Source organism: Cydia amplana, chromosome 1, assembly GCF_948474715.1.
Source record: "Cydia amplana chromosome 1, ilCydAmpl1.1, whole genome shotgun sequence".
Taxonomy (NCBI): Eukaryota; Metazoa; Arthropoda; class Insecta; order Lepidoptera; family Tortricidae; genus Cydia; species Cydia amplana.
Genome location: NC_086069.1, coordinates 23,283,354 through 23,298,877, shown reverse-complemented (window position 1 = coordinate 23,298,877; position 15,524 = coordinate 23,283,354). Strand labels below are relative to the sequence as shown.

The following is a 15,524-nucleotide window of genomic DNA, read 5'->3' as shown; positions in this document are numbered from 1 at the left end:
CATGACACAATAGTATTTACCAGTTTACTATGGCATAATGTCAAACCGAGCGTTTGTTCCTAATAGTTACCACTTCCAAATAACACTTTAGGTACCGCTCACCCCTAGCTATGTCATTGAAATAAGTTGCGTGCCGGCGGGAGTAGCAACTATCGGAAGTATGCTTAACTGAGCACTAGTTGTGCTTCTTATTTAGTAAAATACATTCATAGTTGCCATAATTGCACTAAAGCGGCCCATCGGCCATCGTCTGCGACCAACATCAATGTTAAACACTATGCACACCAACATCGTATTTAATTTTAACAAGATTTATTAAAGTCTTACATAAACATAACAAACAAATCGAAGGAGTATTATATTTATTCGAGATTCTATTTGAAGATTTCTCGGCATTTTTCCGCGATCGTAATAACTGTAGCATCTAACCAACCATTCGTGCGTAGTACAGAATAGCCGCCCCGCCGGTGGAATAGGTTGGTAATAGTGGGAGTGACTCACAGATGTTTAGCGGTGTGGTTATAGCGGCTGCGCCGAGTCCTCGGGCAGCGCGTGCACGCGCGCCGACAGCAGGTTGTGCAGGATGAACACGGCCGGCTTCGGGCTGCCCTCCATGTCCAACTCCTAAGGACAAGTATCCCAATCTGTAGCATCACTCAAGGAGAGGCTTAAAAAATTGTGGCTTTCCGATACATAAGTAATTCGGTTTTCCTCGATTAGTACTTCTTTAGTTTCCTTTACTTTTTTTTATGATATATATTGAGTATTTATTTATTTATTTAATTTAGGTTATATTTATATATGTACGTTTTATTTTTATTTATTTAAGTATTTCTATTTATGTTTATATATATTATTTGTAACAATGTGTATTCAAAACTTGCATTTCATTAACTTTAGTAATTGTACACTATTGTTTTGTTTGTCATTTATCGTTACTTCTGTTTTGTTTTATTCGTTTCCTCAAAGGCTAACTGGAAGAGATCCCATACAGGGATAAGTTCGCCTTTGTTGTATTTAATTTACTCTGTAACTATGTTTCTCGTGTTTTTATTTCTATGTGCAATAAAGTATATACATACATACATACAAGTTTCATAATGAGCAACTTCGTTAGTTTTGCGAAAATCGTTTTGTGCAAATAAATAACAAAAGTGCCGGAATCGCTTTACCCCAGGCCATAGCCATCAGTCACCTGAAGAGAGAGAGAGCGGGTCATAAGCATTAAATGGGTATCTCAGTCTTAGGTTAGTAAATCTAAATTAGTAAGTGGGAATACGATTAGGTACTAAATTAGTACGTGATGTAAATGCCGTCTGATTCATTCAGCAGCAATCAACCTAGACACTTGAAAGTGGAACGTATATTTTCAGCAAATACGGACTGATTATTGCGTGCTTACGTCTTGTAACCAATGATTTATAACTCAAGATAGGTTATAGGCGTTCCAAAATTGAAGCGCTTAACTTGTGACAAATTGGACAAGTTGCCTTTAGACGCGGCTGGACAAGCGAGAAATGTGCACGTGCTGACGAGCTCCCGCACACCGAAAAAGAAAGAGACGATCTTATGTTTAACAACGAGTGTGACAAAGATGGATGGAATGAGAAAATTAATCAAAAATAACAGATTTCTTCGTAGGCACAGACATAAATAATGAAAGTATTTTTTGTGCTCAAGTATGAGTATAACCTATTTATGGTTATATAATATCATTGCTTGTAACGTGGCAGCATGCGTTCAAGGTCAAACAAGTTGGACGACATTAAGTTTGGGTTGTTGTCGTCGGCGGGGGTCTAGAGACCAGGGATGTTGCGAACATCCGCATCCGCATCCGCAACCGCGGAACTTCCGCATTATTTTCAACATCCGCATCTGCATCCGCATCCGCATAAAATCGATGCGGAGCTTATGCGGATGCGGATGTCGAACAAGTCGGTACAGGAACGTCTTAGCGGCGGCGTAAGTGCTAGGTAATTTCGTCATTACCTATAACGAAATCGTCTAGATCCAAAAAAAGTCGGCGAAGTTACTGTTTATTAAATATAACGCACCTATATTCTTGCTCAAATACTAAACATTTTTTTTTTGTAAATAAATACTGAGAATGTAATATTTGACGTTTTCTAGTACCTAATCTTGACATCCGCATCCGCGGATGTGAGCCTTTAAATATCCGCATCCGCGGATGTCAAAAAATCTGCATCCGCAACATCCCTGCTAGAGACATTACTGACCACGGTGTCGTCGTCCGTGAAGTGCAGCCACAGCGCGGAGCGGTCGTCGTCGGCGGAGGCCTTGAGCGCGTGCAGCGGGCGGCGGTAGAGCGCGCGCGCGCCGCCGCGGCCCAGCGAGCCCGCCGCCTCCCACACGCACACGCCGCCCGCGCCCAGCGACAGCCGCGCGCACACGCCCCGGAACCGGCAACCTGCAATACGTGTCATTACTGACCACGGTGTCGTCGTCCGTGAAGTGCAGCCACAGCGCGGAGCGGTCGTCGTCGGCGGAGGCCTTGAGCGCGTGCAGCGGGCGGCGGTAGAGCGCGCGCGCGCCGCCGCGGCCCAGCGAGCCCGCCGCCTCCCACACGCACACGCCGCCCGCGCCCAGCGACAGCCGCGCGCACACGCCCCGGAACCGGCAACCTGCAATACGTGTCATTACTGACCACGGTGTCGTCGTCCGTGAAGTGCAGCCACAGCGCGGAGCGGTCGTCGTCGGCGGAGGCCTTGAGCGCGTGCAGCGGGCGGCGGTAGAGCGCGCGCGCGCCGCCGCGGCCCAGCGAGCCCGCCGCCTCCCACACGCACACGCCGCCCGCGCCCAGCGACAGCCGCGCGCACACGCCCCGGAACCGGCAACCTGCAATACGTGTCATTACTGACCACGGTGTCGTCGTCCGTGAAGTGCAGCCACAGCGCGGAGCGGTCGTCGTCGGCGGAGGCCTTGAGCGCGTGCAGCGGGCGGCGGTAGAGCGCGCGCGCGCCGCCGCGGCCCAGCGAGCCCGCCGCCTCCCACACGCACACGCCGCCCGCGCCCAGCGACAGCCGCGCGCACACGCCCCGGAACCGGCAACCTGCAATACGTGTCATTACTGACCACGGTGTCGTCGTCCGTGAAGTGCAGCCACAGCGCGGAGCGGTCGTCGTCGGCGGAGGCCTTGAGCGCGTGCAGCGGGCGGCGGTAGAGCGCGCGCGCGCCGCCGCGGCCCAGCGAGCCCGCCGCCTCCCACACGCACACGCCGCCCGCGCCCAGCGACAGCCGCGCGCACACGCCCCGGAACCGGCAACCTGCAATACGTGTCATTACTGACCACGGTGTCGTCGTCCGTGAAGTGCAGCCACAGCGCGGAGCGGTCGTCGTCGGCGGAGGCCTTGAGCGCGTGCAGCGGGCGGCGGTAGAGCGCGCGCGCGCCGCCGCGGCCCAGCGAGCCCGCCGCCTCCCACACGCACACGCCGCCCGCGCCCAGCGACAGCCGCGCGCACACGCCCCGGAACCGGCAACCTGCAATACGTGTCATTACTGACCACGGTGTCGTCGTCCGTGAAGTGCAGCCACAGCGCGGAGCGGTCGTCGTCGGCGGAGGCCTTGAGCGCGTGCAGCGGGCGGCGGTAGAGCGCGCGCGCGCCGCCGCGGCCCAGCGAGCCCGCCGCCTCCCACACGCACACGCCGCCCGCGCCCAGCGACAGCCGCGCGCACACGCCCCGGAACCGGCAACCTGCAATACGTGTCATTACTGACCACGGTGTCGTCGTCCGTGAAGTGCAGCCACAGCGCGGAGCGGTCGTCGTCGGCGGAGGCCTTGAGCGCGTGCAGCGGGCGGCGGTAGAGCGCGCGCGCGCCGCCGCGGCCCAGCGAGCCCGCCGCCTCCCACACGCACACGCCGCCCGCGCCCAGCGACAGCCGCGCGCACACGCCCCGGAACCGGCAACCTGCAATACGTGTCATTACTGACCACGGTGTCGTCGTCCGTGAAGTGCAGCCACAGCGCGGAGCGGTCGTCGTCGGCGGAGGCCTTGAGCGCGTGCAGCGGGCGGCGGTAGAGCGCGCGCGCGCCGCCGCGGCCCAGCGAGCCCGCCGCCTCCCACACGCACACGCCGCCCGCGCCCAGCGACAGCCGCGCGCACACGCCCCGGAACCGGCAACCTGCAATACGTGTCATTACTGACCACGGTGTCGTCGTCCGTGAAGTGCAGCCACAGCGCGGAGCGGTCGTCGTCGGCGGAGGCCTTGAGCGCGTGCAGCGGGCGGCGGTAGAGCGCGCGCGCGCCGCCGCGGCCCAGCGAGCCCGCCGCCTCCCACACGCACACGCCGCCCGCGCCCAGCGACAGCCGCGCGCACACGCCCCGGAACCGGCAACCTGCAATACGTGTCATACTCACTAATCACAGCTGTCTGCTTCTTCGTCACACTTAAACAGCTCATCCGATTTAAACTAGTGGCTCTGTGAGCTGTAGACCTTGCGAGCAGAGCTTAAAACTGAATAAATGTAGGTATGGCAAAAATATTTATTAAAATATAGGTATAGTACATGTAATATAAACAAAAAATTAAAAACTACATAAAGCTACAAACAAAAAATAAACGAATACACTTAACCCGCGCTTGATAAATAAAAAAACGAAACTTTTCATTTTTTTTAAATGAAAAAAATAAAATAAAAAACAACTATACGAAATTTAAGTATAAAAATAATACAAAAGTTATGTAGCAGTATACAATTACTGGGGATGGATTTGCATCGGGAGGTCCCCGCTCCCGATGCAAACAAAAAAAGCGAACGTTTGCAAAATACGCCATTATAGTTCCTACTAAAGCTGACGAATTTTAGCTACTTATTCTCAAGTAAAAACTAAATATCTAAATACCGCCAAAACCAGCGATACAAATTTTCTGAATTTTTGACCATTTAATCTATAAACATATCTCAAAAAGAAAAAGCTCTTATGATACCGATACGACTATTTATTTAGGCGGGAGCTATCACGACTCCGCCATTTTGAAAAATTTCCAAAAACCGGATCGACAAAAAAATTTTATTTAGTCATAGAATTCGGTCACAAAATTTCACGAAAATCGGTTAAGAATTGCGACCTGTAGAGGAGAACATCCGGACATACAAAAGCAAAATGCCCGAGTCAAAACGTAGACCTTCGCTTACGCTTCGGTCAATGAAATTCAGTATTAAGATAGTTTGCGGCCCGAGAAAAGACATAGGGTAGTTTCTATCAGACGAAGTCGCGGGCATTCGGTAGTTCAATATATCTAGTAGACCAAACTGTAAACAGTGTAAATTTAACAAGTCACTAAACGCGACACGGTTCCAAATAAACTCGCAGCAAGTTGACGGTCCGACGTTTTATAGAATCCTTAGGGTCGGTTGCACCAAACTGTTCGTATCGATAAATAGTTCGCTAAATTTTTATGTATGGAAAGTTTCATAGTGAAGCGCCGGGGCGCGCCGGCAGACGTCGATCAGTCTGTCAAATGCGGTTAGTGCACCCGCACTCGACAGACTGGACGACGGCACCCGGCGCGCCATGATTTCATACAATAAAATCATGTCGGCGCAACCGACAATAGGCCTGATGACAGTAACAAAGAATCATGGAAATAATGGTTTCAAAGAAACATATATGTCAATATGGTTTTAAAAAATGCCTCAATCTCAGTATAAACATTAGGATGATTAATATATTCAATAAAATAAAAGTGCAAAATTCTCCAATCAGCCATATTGACTGAAACGCCAATCAGAAGCGAGCTAAGGGGTGACGTCATCAATCCTCATTGACCGTAATCCATAAATCCTCACCAAAGAGTTTGGAGGTTCAAAAAAAATATTATTTCGCCACTAAACATTTATTAGGTCCAAAAAATATTATTACACAATGTAAAGTAAATATTTATTTGTAATTAAATAAATAAAATGCTAAATAATACGATATTTCACCAAAAAACTTTTTTAATTATTTGGCCGAATGGAACTATCATTGCCATGTTGGCTGTTGGAACCAGAAAAAATGAAAAATTAAAAAGTAAAACCGGCGCTCGGTGATTTCACACAGAATTTGCATGTATCTAAATAATTCATCTTAAATTGCAACCGTGTGAGAGTTTTTGTATAAAATGAGTTATTGTGATTAATGTTTGTAATGTATTTATCATCCCTAATCGTAATATATGGTGCTGAATTGACAATATCATTCGGATTCAAGGGAAAATTCGTAACTGTAAGTATGTAAACAGTGTTTATCACCCTTCCACCCACTAATTCGTGACGTCACAAATGGCTTGCGAGGCGTTTTCGGGCGAGGTTTAAACTAGCTTTAAAAAAATGCAATTATTTATGTTAAATCTTATGAGTATAGTTGAAATATTGTGTTTTTCGGAACCAGTACAACTGTACTGTCAATAATAAAAGGGATTTCAACATTTGTCATCAGGCCAATTAGTCGGCAGGTGAGATCTTACGGAAGGTGAACTCGGGCTGCGCGCGCACGGCGCGGTGCGCGCCGTCGACGAGCGCGCCGGCGACGGCGGCCAGGTCGTGCGGCGTGTCGGCGCGCAGCGCGCGCACGGCCAGCCCGGCCGCCGTGCCCGCGCGCACGCCCAGCGCCGCCGCGTGCGCGCCGCGCCGCCACCACGCCAGCCGCGTGGCCGCCAGCCCCAGCGCCTCGCCCGCCGCCATCCACGCCTCCGCCGACCAAGGCGCCGCCTCGTACAACCTCGACACAAACATGATACTTACTTCGATGCTGCGTACAACGTTATTGTAACGTACTCGTTATTATATAACCCGGCCAAACAATTGAAAACTATGACATAACAATGTAGTACTTGCAATAATTAAATAATACCAAATGTAAACTCGTAAGCAATAAAACACTTAATAGGCAACACTTCGCACTTCCATAAAGGACAAAGACGACCCATACCTCGAGCTTCTTTTTAAATAGCAATGAAGTAAAATAAATTATTGAGTGTTAAAAACTTAGTCTTATTTTTACCCGTGTCTTATATTTACGTCATCAGACCCTATAAAAAAAGTTGTTAGCTAAGAAATAGACGTGAAATAAAATGCTGAGAATACAATTATGTTATTAAGCAATAAAATATACCTTAATTCTCGGTCCGTGATAGCTACAAAGGTGGGCTGCCATCCCTCGGCTTCATCGGAACTATCGGAACCCCCAGAAGCGCTGACCTGTAAAGTCAAAATTAAATTATTCAAAAACACTTTGACAAAAAAATAACTTCTTTAGACGAGCCTGTCAAAAATATAATGTTAACTTCATAAATCTAGATATCTTTTCATTGTCTTTCGGTAAATATAGCAGTGGTCTGCGGAGCCAAATATTCCCATAGCAGTGTAATGTTATTATGTACTTACTTTGTTAAAAAGAAAAAAAAAATGTATGTTATGAAATGTATGTATGTTTGTAAGCATGATCGATACTTAGGTACTTTATAAGTTGTGTATCCAATTGTTACTTTTGTGTATCTTCCTATTAATAGGCATAACCGAACTTGCCCTGTTTCTACTTATTACCAATATCTTTATTTATACTTAATGGAACTATAGGTCTTATTGTATATCTACAAGTTTAAACATATTTGTATGTGACTGTTTGTTTCCTAAATAAAAAAAAATAAACTATATATAAATTCTTTGTGGGCCACGTCATCTTTCAAAAATCTATTCTAAACAGAGTGCGGGGCAAACATGCCCGGAGCGAAAAAAACGCAACTGTCACGTTCGCACTAATATACATAGAAGACATATAGAGAGACTCAAAGCGTTTCGTTATCGTAGCGCAAATGATTGTCACCTTGGCCAGGCACCTCGTTAATCACCCTTTATCGTTGAGCAAAAATAAATAAAAAGCGATAGGAAAAATACTGACGCCTCGCCGTAAGCACTTCAGCTGGACTCCAAACGGATCACCGTTGCGCCAAAATTGCTAGGTAAAATAAACGACATCAGAAACCTATGGGCAAGGGAAGGTAATGGTATAACACTGACGTGGTCCATGGCGGGGCGGCGCGCCAGCCAGCCCGCGTAGCGCACGTCGCCGAGCAGCGCGCGCAGGCTGGGCCGCGCCCGCGCCAGCGCCGCGCGCGCCGCCCGCCGCGCCGCCGCGTGCAGCGCGCGGTGCCAGCCCAGCGCGCCCGCCGCGTCGCCCGCGCGCAGCGCCAGCGAGTGCACGCCGTCCGGCGAGTACACCTCGATCGTGCGGTCCTCTGAAACGGTCCAAACTTGTCACTCTGCTCCGACATCACCACGTTATTCATGCACTTTTTTTGTGATTACATTACTTCCTGAATATCAAATCCAAAAAAATATACAGAATGTAACGTTCGGGTAAATTTGCAGCTCCCAGCCCACCTCGCTTATGATTGACACCTGCCGAAAGTATGTGGTCATCATTCGACGCAAGAGGTATAGTTACCTGGGTCGTGATGGCGTAGATTCTTGGCCACGCAGGCCATCAACAGCGGCACGTAGCGCGTGTCGGCGCGGCGGCGGCGCGGCGAGGGCGGCGACGGCGGCGCCTCCGCCATGTAGCCGCGCTGCAGCTCCCAGCCCACCTCGCTTATGATTGACGCTTTCCGGAAGTATGGGGTCACTTCGCGAAGGTACTTCACTAGAAAGTTATAATATACTCGTAAGTATGAGCGATAAAAATGGCGAATGAAAGAAGAAATAAAACGAGATTTTACTGAACACCCCAAACCCAGTTTTAGACTGGTGAGTGGCATCCTGGGTGGCATCTCGGATTTTTATTACGGAAATTGCTTGGCTGCGCAAATTTGCCTAGGTACCAATAAACAGTCACCAAGGATGTATAGTTTAGGGTTCCATATCCATATTTCTCTTTTGGGCCCTCATTCAAAAAACCTTTTGTATAATTGTTGGGAATTCTAATCATATCCAAGAGACTCGAGGGCTAAATAAATATTATTGAGTTGCACAAGTCCATCTTCTTACTGTCATTATGCTTGTTTGCCATTGACATGGTATAAAAAAACTTTTCCTTCAGGTGAATATTATTCAATTGTTGGTAAGTGGTTACCATAGCCTATAGATGCCCACAACTCCATTCTCGTTAAACCAGTTGAGTCCCATGGATTTGGGTTGTTTTTTGGCTCGCAGAATCTCTGGGAGTGGTTAAGACATATTTAGGATCATGGGCGTGCGCACGGTGGGGCAACTGCTGTCTGACCCGAAGATTTTTTTTAAATTGGACCAAGATTTATAAGTTTATTTACTTCTGCCCCACCCCTTAACAAATTCTGGGTACGTTCTGGGTATGTTCTGGGTACGCCCATGTTTAGGATGACCTATTATTTGCCTAGTAATCACTATTTAACCTTCTGGTCAAGGGTATTCGCCCAATTGGGACAGAGGCAAAGGATGGTATTAGTATTGTATTCTATACTGAACACATGCAGTTTGTTGTTTTAAATGAATTTGTGGTTTATAAGATATTTAATTTTTTGGGTCCAATGAGAAAACAGTATAAAAAATATAGCAAAACATTTCAATTTATGCCTTTGTTCCACATTGTTACTTCAAATATGTTCTCCCAACATGCTGTAATTAATGAAAGTGACCTCATCAAGCTTCAATTGCCATAACTATTATTAGAGTTAATTGATCAATCTAGATGAATGACCAGTGTGGCCCGTACAGACAGAGACACACACAGGGAAGCAAATAGGACAACAAAATTTCACATTACACATTACTTTTAAAGTTTTTTACAGTCCATTTTTTATTATTACATTGTTATATCTATTAACACAATCTGGCCCTAGGTACCATTGTTGTTGGGTTGTGTAAGACCTGGTTCTAATCTTCCAATCACCTAGCACCCAATCCTTTTAAGACTGGTGTCCTTTTTGGTTAATTTAAGGTATTAAAAACCAGGATAAAAAATACTAAAAACACTGTGTACAGTCAGCAGCAAAGAGGTTACCTCCCTACATAGAAATTTGTATGCAAATGTACAAAGCTAAATTATTTATTCTTCTACACAGTCAAGTTTTAGACTATTTACACAATAATGACTAAACCTGTAGAGCTAGATACTATTGCGATATCATTTTTTACATTGTTCAACAAGTCCACATACCTACAGGTATACATAATATACATAAGAAAAACTATTTATTTCATAAAGATGTAATCGTTAACATTAATTTCATTTTGTCTAAATTTTGATTTTAGTCCTAATATATACAAGCTTGGTGTAGAAAAGCTAAATAGTTTTGCTGACTGTAAATGAGCAGCTGTAAATTAGAGCTTCCCTTAAATATTAATTCTAATTGCTAATTAATAAGAACATCAGGGCTGTCTTAATCCACAGCAGGGCTCTTGGGCATGACAATGTTCCTGACAGTGTTCCCCCAAAATAAAAATATGGGCTCATGTAGACGGCGCGCGAACTCGCATGCGATTTTAGTTACACTGCGGACCATTGAGGTTACAACTATTCAGTTGGCTAATCAAATAACGCAATGTAATGAAACTCGCATGTGAGTTCTAGCACCGTCTAAATGAGCCCTAAGACTGATTGAGGATATACCCTCAGAGTAAAGACATTTAAGAACTTTCAGAAAAATATAAATTATGATATTTTTAATGACATTTGTTTCCAAATATTTAATAAGGGTTTTGTCCACTTATCTTGTTCAACTTGATTCACTGTCTTTAGCATATGCTGCTCAACATAGGCCAACAGAAATTTGTTTAATTTCAGCAAAATATGTCCCCATTTGTTTGTTTTTTACCCTGGTTAGTTATAAATTATAATTGTTATAAATTAACTGTACTATATGAATGACTCACCTTCCAACTGAACCATTTTGCCGGCTCTTTTCAGGGCCTTAACAGCTTCTTCATGTGTAGCATCCTTAAGATCCTCTCCATTGACCGACAAGATAGCATCACCAACATACAACTGTTCAGTCAGGTCTGCTGCCATACCTTTGAATATTTTTGATATTAATATGGGCATATTGTTTTCTATTCCACCTTTAATTGATATTCCAAGCCCATTATTGTCAGATTTAACCACTTGCACTAGTCGTTTTTGATTCGCGATCGCTTCCGGCACTTCCGTGAAGTCACTGTTGGGTGTTTCGACATTGTTATTGTTGAGGGTGCCATTGAGAGTTGTCGTCGCATCGTACCCGTCGTCCAGGCACACGCTGAAGTAGTCGTCCTCCAGGGAGCAGTGCACCCGGTACCACACCCCGCGCACCAACGTCTCCAGCAGACCCGACCGCCCGCAAGTCGCGTTAGGGCTGTCGCTGCCCCCGCTCGAACCGCCGTTCTCAACCATTATTATAATCAGCTATGTTATGATGTGCAACAAACTACGCAAAACTGAATGCACAAATGAGCACGTACTTAGTTCATAGTCCTCGTCCCATTTTCTTTGCAATTAATTAATACATAACAGAATATTAATATATTGTAAACAATTCGTAATACATTTTCATTGCACAATCAATATACAACACAAACTTGTCATTCTGGGTACTCCAATACATACGTTCTCGTACTCGTTTTATTAATGGTTTTATTTTTGCCCGCATCAATCAGTAGCGCTAGTGATAGTGATTGACTGACTGAGCTGAGCGTTTAGAGAGGTACCTATGCATATAATGCGTCATGCTGGTCATGCTACAACAATTTATTTGGACCCTTGAAGTTAGACCCTTTATAGTATCCTACCTTCTATGTTTGGACCAATATTAGTTATTCTTCAAACGTAATAGTAGGGAATAAAAGAATAACAAAAAAAAATACTGTGGTACTTGAGGTTTTTGGTTAAATTTGTTTAGAATATATAGTGTCAAAGGTCTGTTTGATTTCAAACATAGACAGAGAGAATCATACTATCTTTGTCTTACACTAGTACTAGCATCCAAAAGAAAAGGATGAGTATAGTTTTTTTTGTTCCTATTTACTGACAAGATTTGGTTGACCCAGTATATATCGAATAACTGGTGGATGTGGATACGTAAATACGGCAACACTGCCTTCAGTCACACTGACGTGCCGTGTTGTCGTGGATATGTCATGTTTTGCGATTTCAACATAATGAGACCTGGTTAATTTACAAGTTAGGTATAGTTTTCGATTAAATCCGCAAATAATAACAATTTGTAGGATTGTAAGGACTTGGAAATAGAATGCGATGCTTCCTCGGCGTCGTAATGTAGGAGGTGTGTCAGTGACTACCTCGGATGAGACACCACTACTGGAGAATGAATTAAATTCTTACAGTAAATTTGATAAGAAGGGATCTAAATATCTACAGACAGAGAAACCGGGATCCTTTCCGTTCATTGCTTCCAAACAAGGAAGTGGATTTGAAGAACCGGACTTTGTTTTCGACTTTCTCGAAGAGCCTATATTTGAACCAGTCATGGCTGCAAGAGACAGGACCAACGAGTTCGCCTCAACCGTGCGGAGTCTCCAAGGCCGAACTCTAGCCAGGCCCGTCGTTCGTGATGAACGCAAAGCTGCAGCACTAGAGACCTATTCACAATTCATGGCAATGGCAAAAGTTATTAGTAAAAACATTACAGGAACATATGCTAAACTGGAAAAATTAGCTTTGTGTAAGTATAGTTTTTATCAGATTAAGATATAAACCATATTTCCTATAACTCTGATCTGTTTTCACCTCTCTAGTTTTTGAATACCAATTATTTTAAATTAATTTTATAATTGTGTAAATTGATTGTGAACACTATTTCCAGTGGCCAAGAAGAAGTCCTTGTTTGATGATCGTGCTACAGAAATTCAGGAGTTGACATATATGATCAAGGGAGACTTGAGTGCACTTAATCAGCAGATAGCCCGGCTTGGTGAAATGCCCCGTGGCCGCCGCAGTATGCACAACCATTCCTCCAGTGTGGTACTAGCTCTGCAATCACGACTAGCTTCCATGAGCAACCAATTTAAGCAGGTAACATCTCATTTTCAAGACTACAATTTGAACATAGAATTCTTGTAGCCATTACAACTTCTTAATGTTATTTTGAAAATTACATTTCAGGTTCTTGAAGTGAGGTCAGAAAATTTAAAACACCAAAACAATAGAAGAGAACAGTTCTCAAGGGTGGGCCCTGTTGTCAAAGAAGTCCCATCTTTTCTACAGCAACAGGACGAGGTCAGCATAGACCTGGGAGAAACCTCAGGTCTCCAAATGCAGACCCAGCAGTTAGCAATAAGGGATGACACTGATACCTATGTGCAGCAAAGAGCAGAGACTATGCATAACATTGAAAGTACAATAGTGGAACTGGGGGGCATATTCCAACAACTAGCTCACATGGTAAAGGAGCAAGATGAGGCCATTGGGAGAATTGATGCCAACATACAAGAAGCTGAGATGAATGTAGAAGCAGGTCACAGAGAAATAATGAAATATTTCCAAAATATTACTGGCAACAGAGCATTAATGTTTAAAATATTTGGAGTTCTCATATTTTTCTTTATTTTCTTTGTTGTTGTTATGGCTTAAATTTTGTCATCTTATGATGTCAACATCAATACCAATGTGCTGGCAGCAGTAACCCTATTTTTCCATTTTTGTAACAATTTTCTTTGTGACTAATGTGATGTCATAAATAGATTAGGTCATTTCTCTGCCAAGTCGACTACCAATTTTATTTAAAGTGGCACTTCATTTTTGATGTGACTGTTACAATATCAACACTCCTAGAGCATGTATGGGCAATACTGTATGTATTATAGTTACTATTTTTGGTTAGGTAAAAGCAAAATGTAAACTACATCATTATCTAAATCAATATTTTATTTCCTATTATAATCATGAAATTATGTAAATACAAGTGAAAAGTAAACAGGCATTTTTATTCCTCTACATTCTTCTAGTGGGATATTAGGTATGGTCATAATATATTATCATTGTGAGGCTACTAAGAATATTATTATTATATTAAAATTGTAGTCATTCAGTTACTACAAAATATTGAGTCGGCAACTTCAGCTGTCAAACTACATATTTACAGATCTTATCTTATGAAATCAATGTATTTATTTATGGTAATTGTGATGGCCAATTTTAGACAGCTAGAGAGCCCTTTGATGAGAAGATCAGTTTCCATCTTAAAATATGTTTAGTGAGTCATTGAAATTAGATGGTCTTCAAATTCTTGTAAAATGATAACTTCACCATGACTATTACCTAAGCCCAAAAAATAAAAGTGCACCCCTATTATACTGCCGCATTACTGGGTGTACTAGATCAGCAAAATGCTGGATTATTACAATTTTATTTAATTATGTCATCACAAAAAAAGTCAAAATTCAAACATGTTTTTATTTTAATAAAAAAATACTAATAGTACATGTATTCTTAAACGAGATGTCAATATTTATGAAATCGTTGAATGTTATCAATATTAATATAATTATTGTTAAATGGATATAAAAAAATATTATTTTTCATGTTCTGGTGAACAAATCATAATGAACATGTGCAACTAATTAATTAAGATTGGTTCTTATCTGGTTATAATTTGTTCCACTTCCATTAAAAAACTATATATTAACAAACACATGCAATAATGCATATATTAGTCATAACTGCTTACTTTCCAATTATTTACAGGTAAGAAAATATTAGTCCGACATCCCAAGTCAAGGTCAATTTACAAAAATTCATCACACCACTCTTGTAAGCACTGGTAACAATCTGCGGATTGCTTTGAGTTAGCGCTGCAGGTCTCTTTCATCCACTCTTGAAACAGCTCTTTATCTTTCTTCAGAACCAAAAACTGGCCGAGTACAACAGAGGCCTGAAATGTAAACAATATGATTACATTACTATATGATACTAACAGTATGTGTCTCGGCATAGGTAGTTGTAAACGTATACTTGTGTTTATTTGAATAAAAAATAAACAATTACAGTAAGATCATTTTAATTACACAATGTGGTGACATGTATTTATGATTCTTTTTTTACCTTTACCTTGTCAAATCCTGCTGTTTCAAGCCTCCGCCCTAAGACTTCCCCCACGCCGGCTAGATCTGTAACTGGTTTCTCCCCCATGGGCTCAGCCACGAAGTTTCGATGCTTTTGTGATGTACTAGACATTGTACTTGTTGAGTGGTGGCGGTTAGTTAAAAAACTCCGGCTCTAACCAGTAATTCGAACACAGTTTTAGCAAGCACTTGTGGACACCACACCACAGTTGTGGATAGCGGATAGCAAAGCACGGCGCGCTAAATTTGCATCACTAGTCAACACTCGACCAATCAAATCAATAGTCAAGGTTGTTCTGTAATATTCAAATGCCAGTGTGAAATCGCAGAACTAAAATCGTATCGTATATTTTTCTGACCTGCACGAAGACAGTGGCGCCTATTTTATCGGAATATTTACTGTAGCACTCATGTAGCACTGCACGGTACGTTACACCACCTGTCAAATTGAAAGCGTCCGGTTTAACCATAGACAGCCTAACTCTAGATCCGC

At 43.7% G+C, this 15,524-nt stretch overlaps 3 protein-coding genes across 4 annotated transcripts; 1 reads left to right on the top strand and 2 right to left on the bottom strand.

Annotated features, from left to right (window-relative positions):
• Nucleotides 1–440: 440 nt before the first annotated feature.
• On the bottom strand, nt 441–11,581 carry LOC134650667 (beta-1-syntrophin). The gene is made up of 7 exons (XM_063505604.1): nt 10,850–11,581; nt 8,448–8,642; nt 8,021–8,238; nt 7,116–7,201; nt 6,469–6,722; nt 4,164–4,354; nt 441–624 (listed from the first exon to the last, which is right to left on the bottom strand). Exons 1-7 carry the CDS (start codon nt 11,343–11,345, stop codon nt 520–522), a joined length of 1,545 nt encoding a protein of 514 aa, XP_063361674.1. The 5' UTR covers nt 11,346–11,581; the 3' UTR covers nt 441–519.
• A 497-nt stretch (nt 11,582–12,078) lies between these two features.
• On the top strand, nt 12,079–13,550 carry LOC134650659 (syntaxin-5). The gene is made up of 3 exons (XM_063505593.1): nt 12,079–12,633; nt 12,775–12,983; nt 13,074–13,550. Exons 1-3 carry the CDS (start codon nt 12,207–12,209, stop codon nt 13,539–13,541), a joined length of 1,104 nt encoding a protein of 367 aa, XP_063361663.1. The 5' UTR covers nt 12,079–12,206; the 3' UTR covers nt 13,542–13,550.
• Nucleotides 13,551–14,568: 1,018 nt separating this feature from the next.
• LOC134654041 (barrier-to-autointegration factor) lies at nt 14,569–15,198 on the bottom strand. 2 transcript variants are annotated; one of them, XM_063509440.1, is made up of 2 exons: nt 15,012–15,198; nt 14,569–14,841 (listed from the first exon to the last, which is right to left on the bottom strand). In XM_063509440.1, exons 1-2 carry the CDS (start codon nt 15,141–15,143, stop codon nt 14,695–14,697), a joined length of 279 nt encoding a protein of 92 aa, XP_063365510.1. In that variant the 5' UTR covers nt 15,144–15,198; the 3' UTR covers nt 14,569–14,694. The 2 variants fall into 2 exon arrangements, with proteins under 2 accessions (XP_063365510.1, XP_063365517.1); XM_063509447.1 differs by having other exon boundaries at nt 15,018–15,198.
• Between the last annotated feature and the right edge of the window lie 326 nt (nt 15,199–15,524).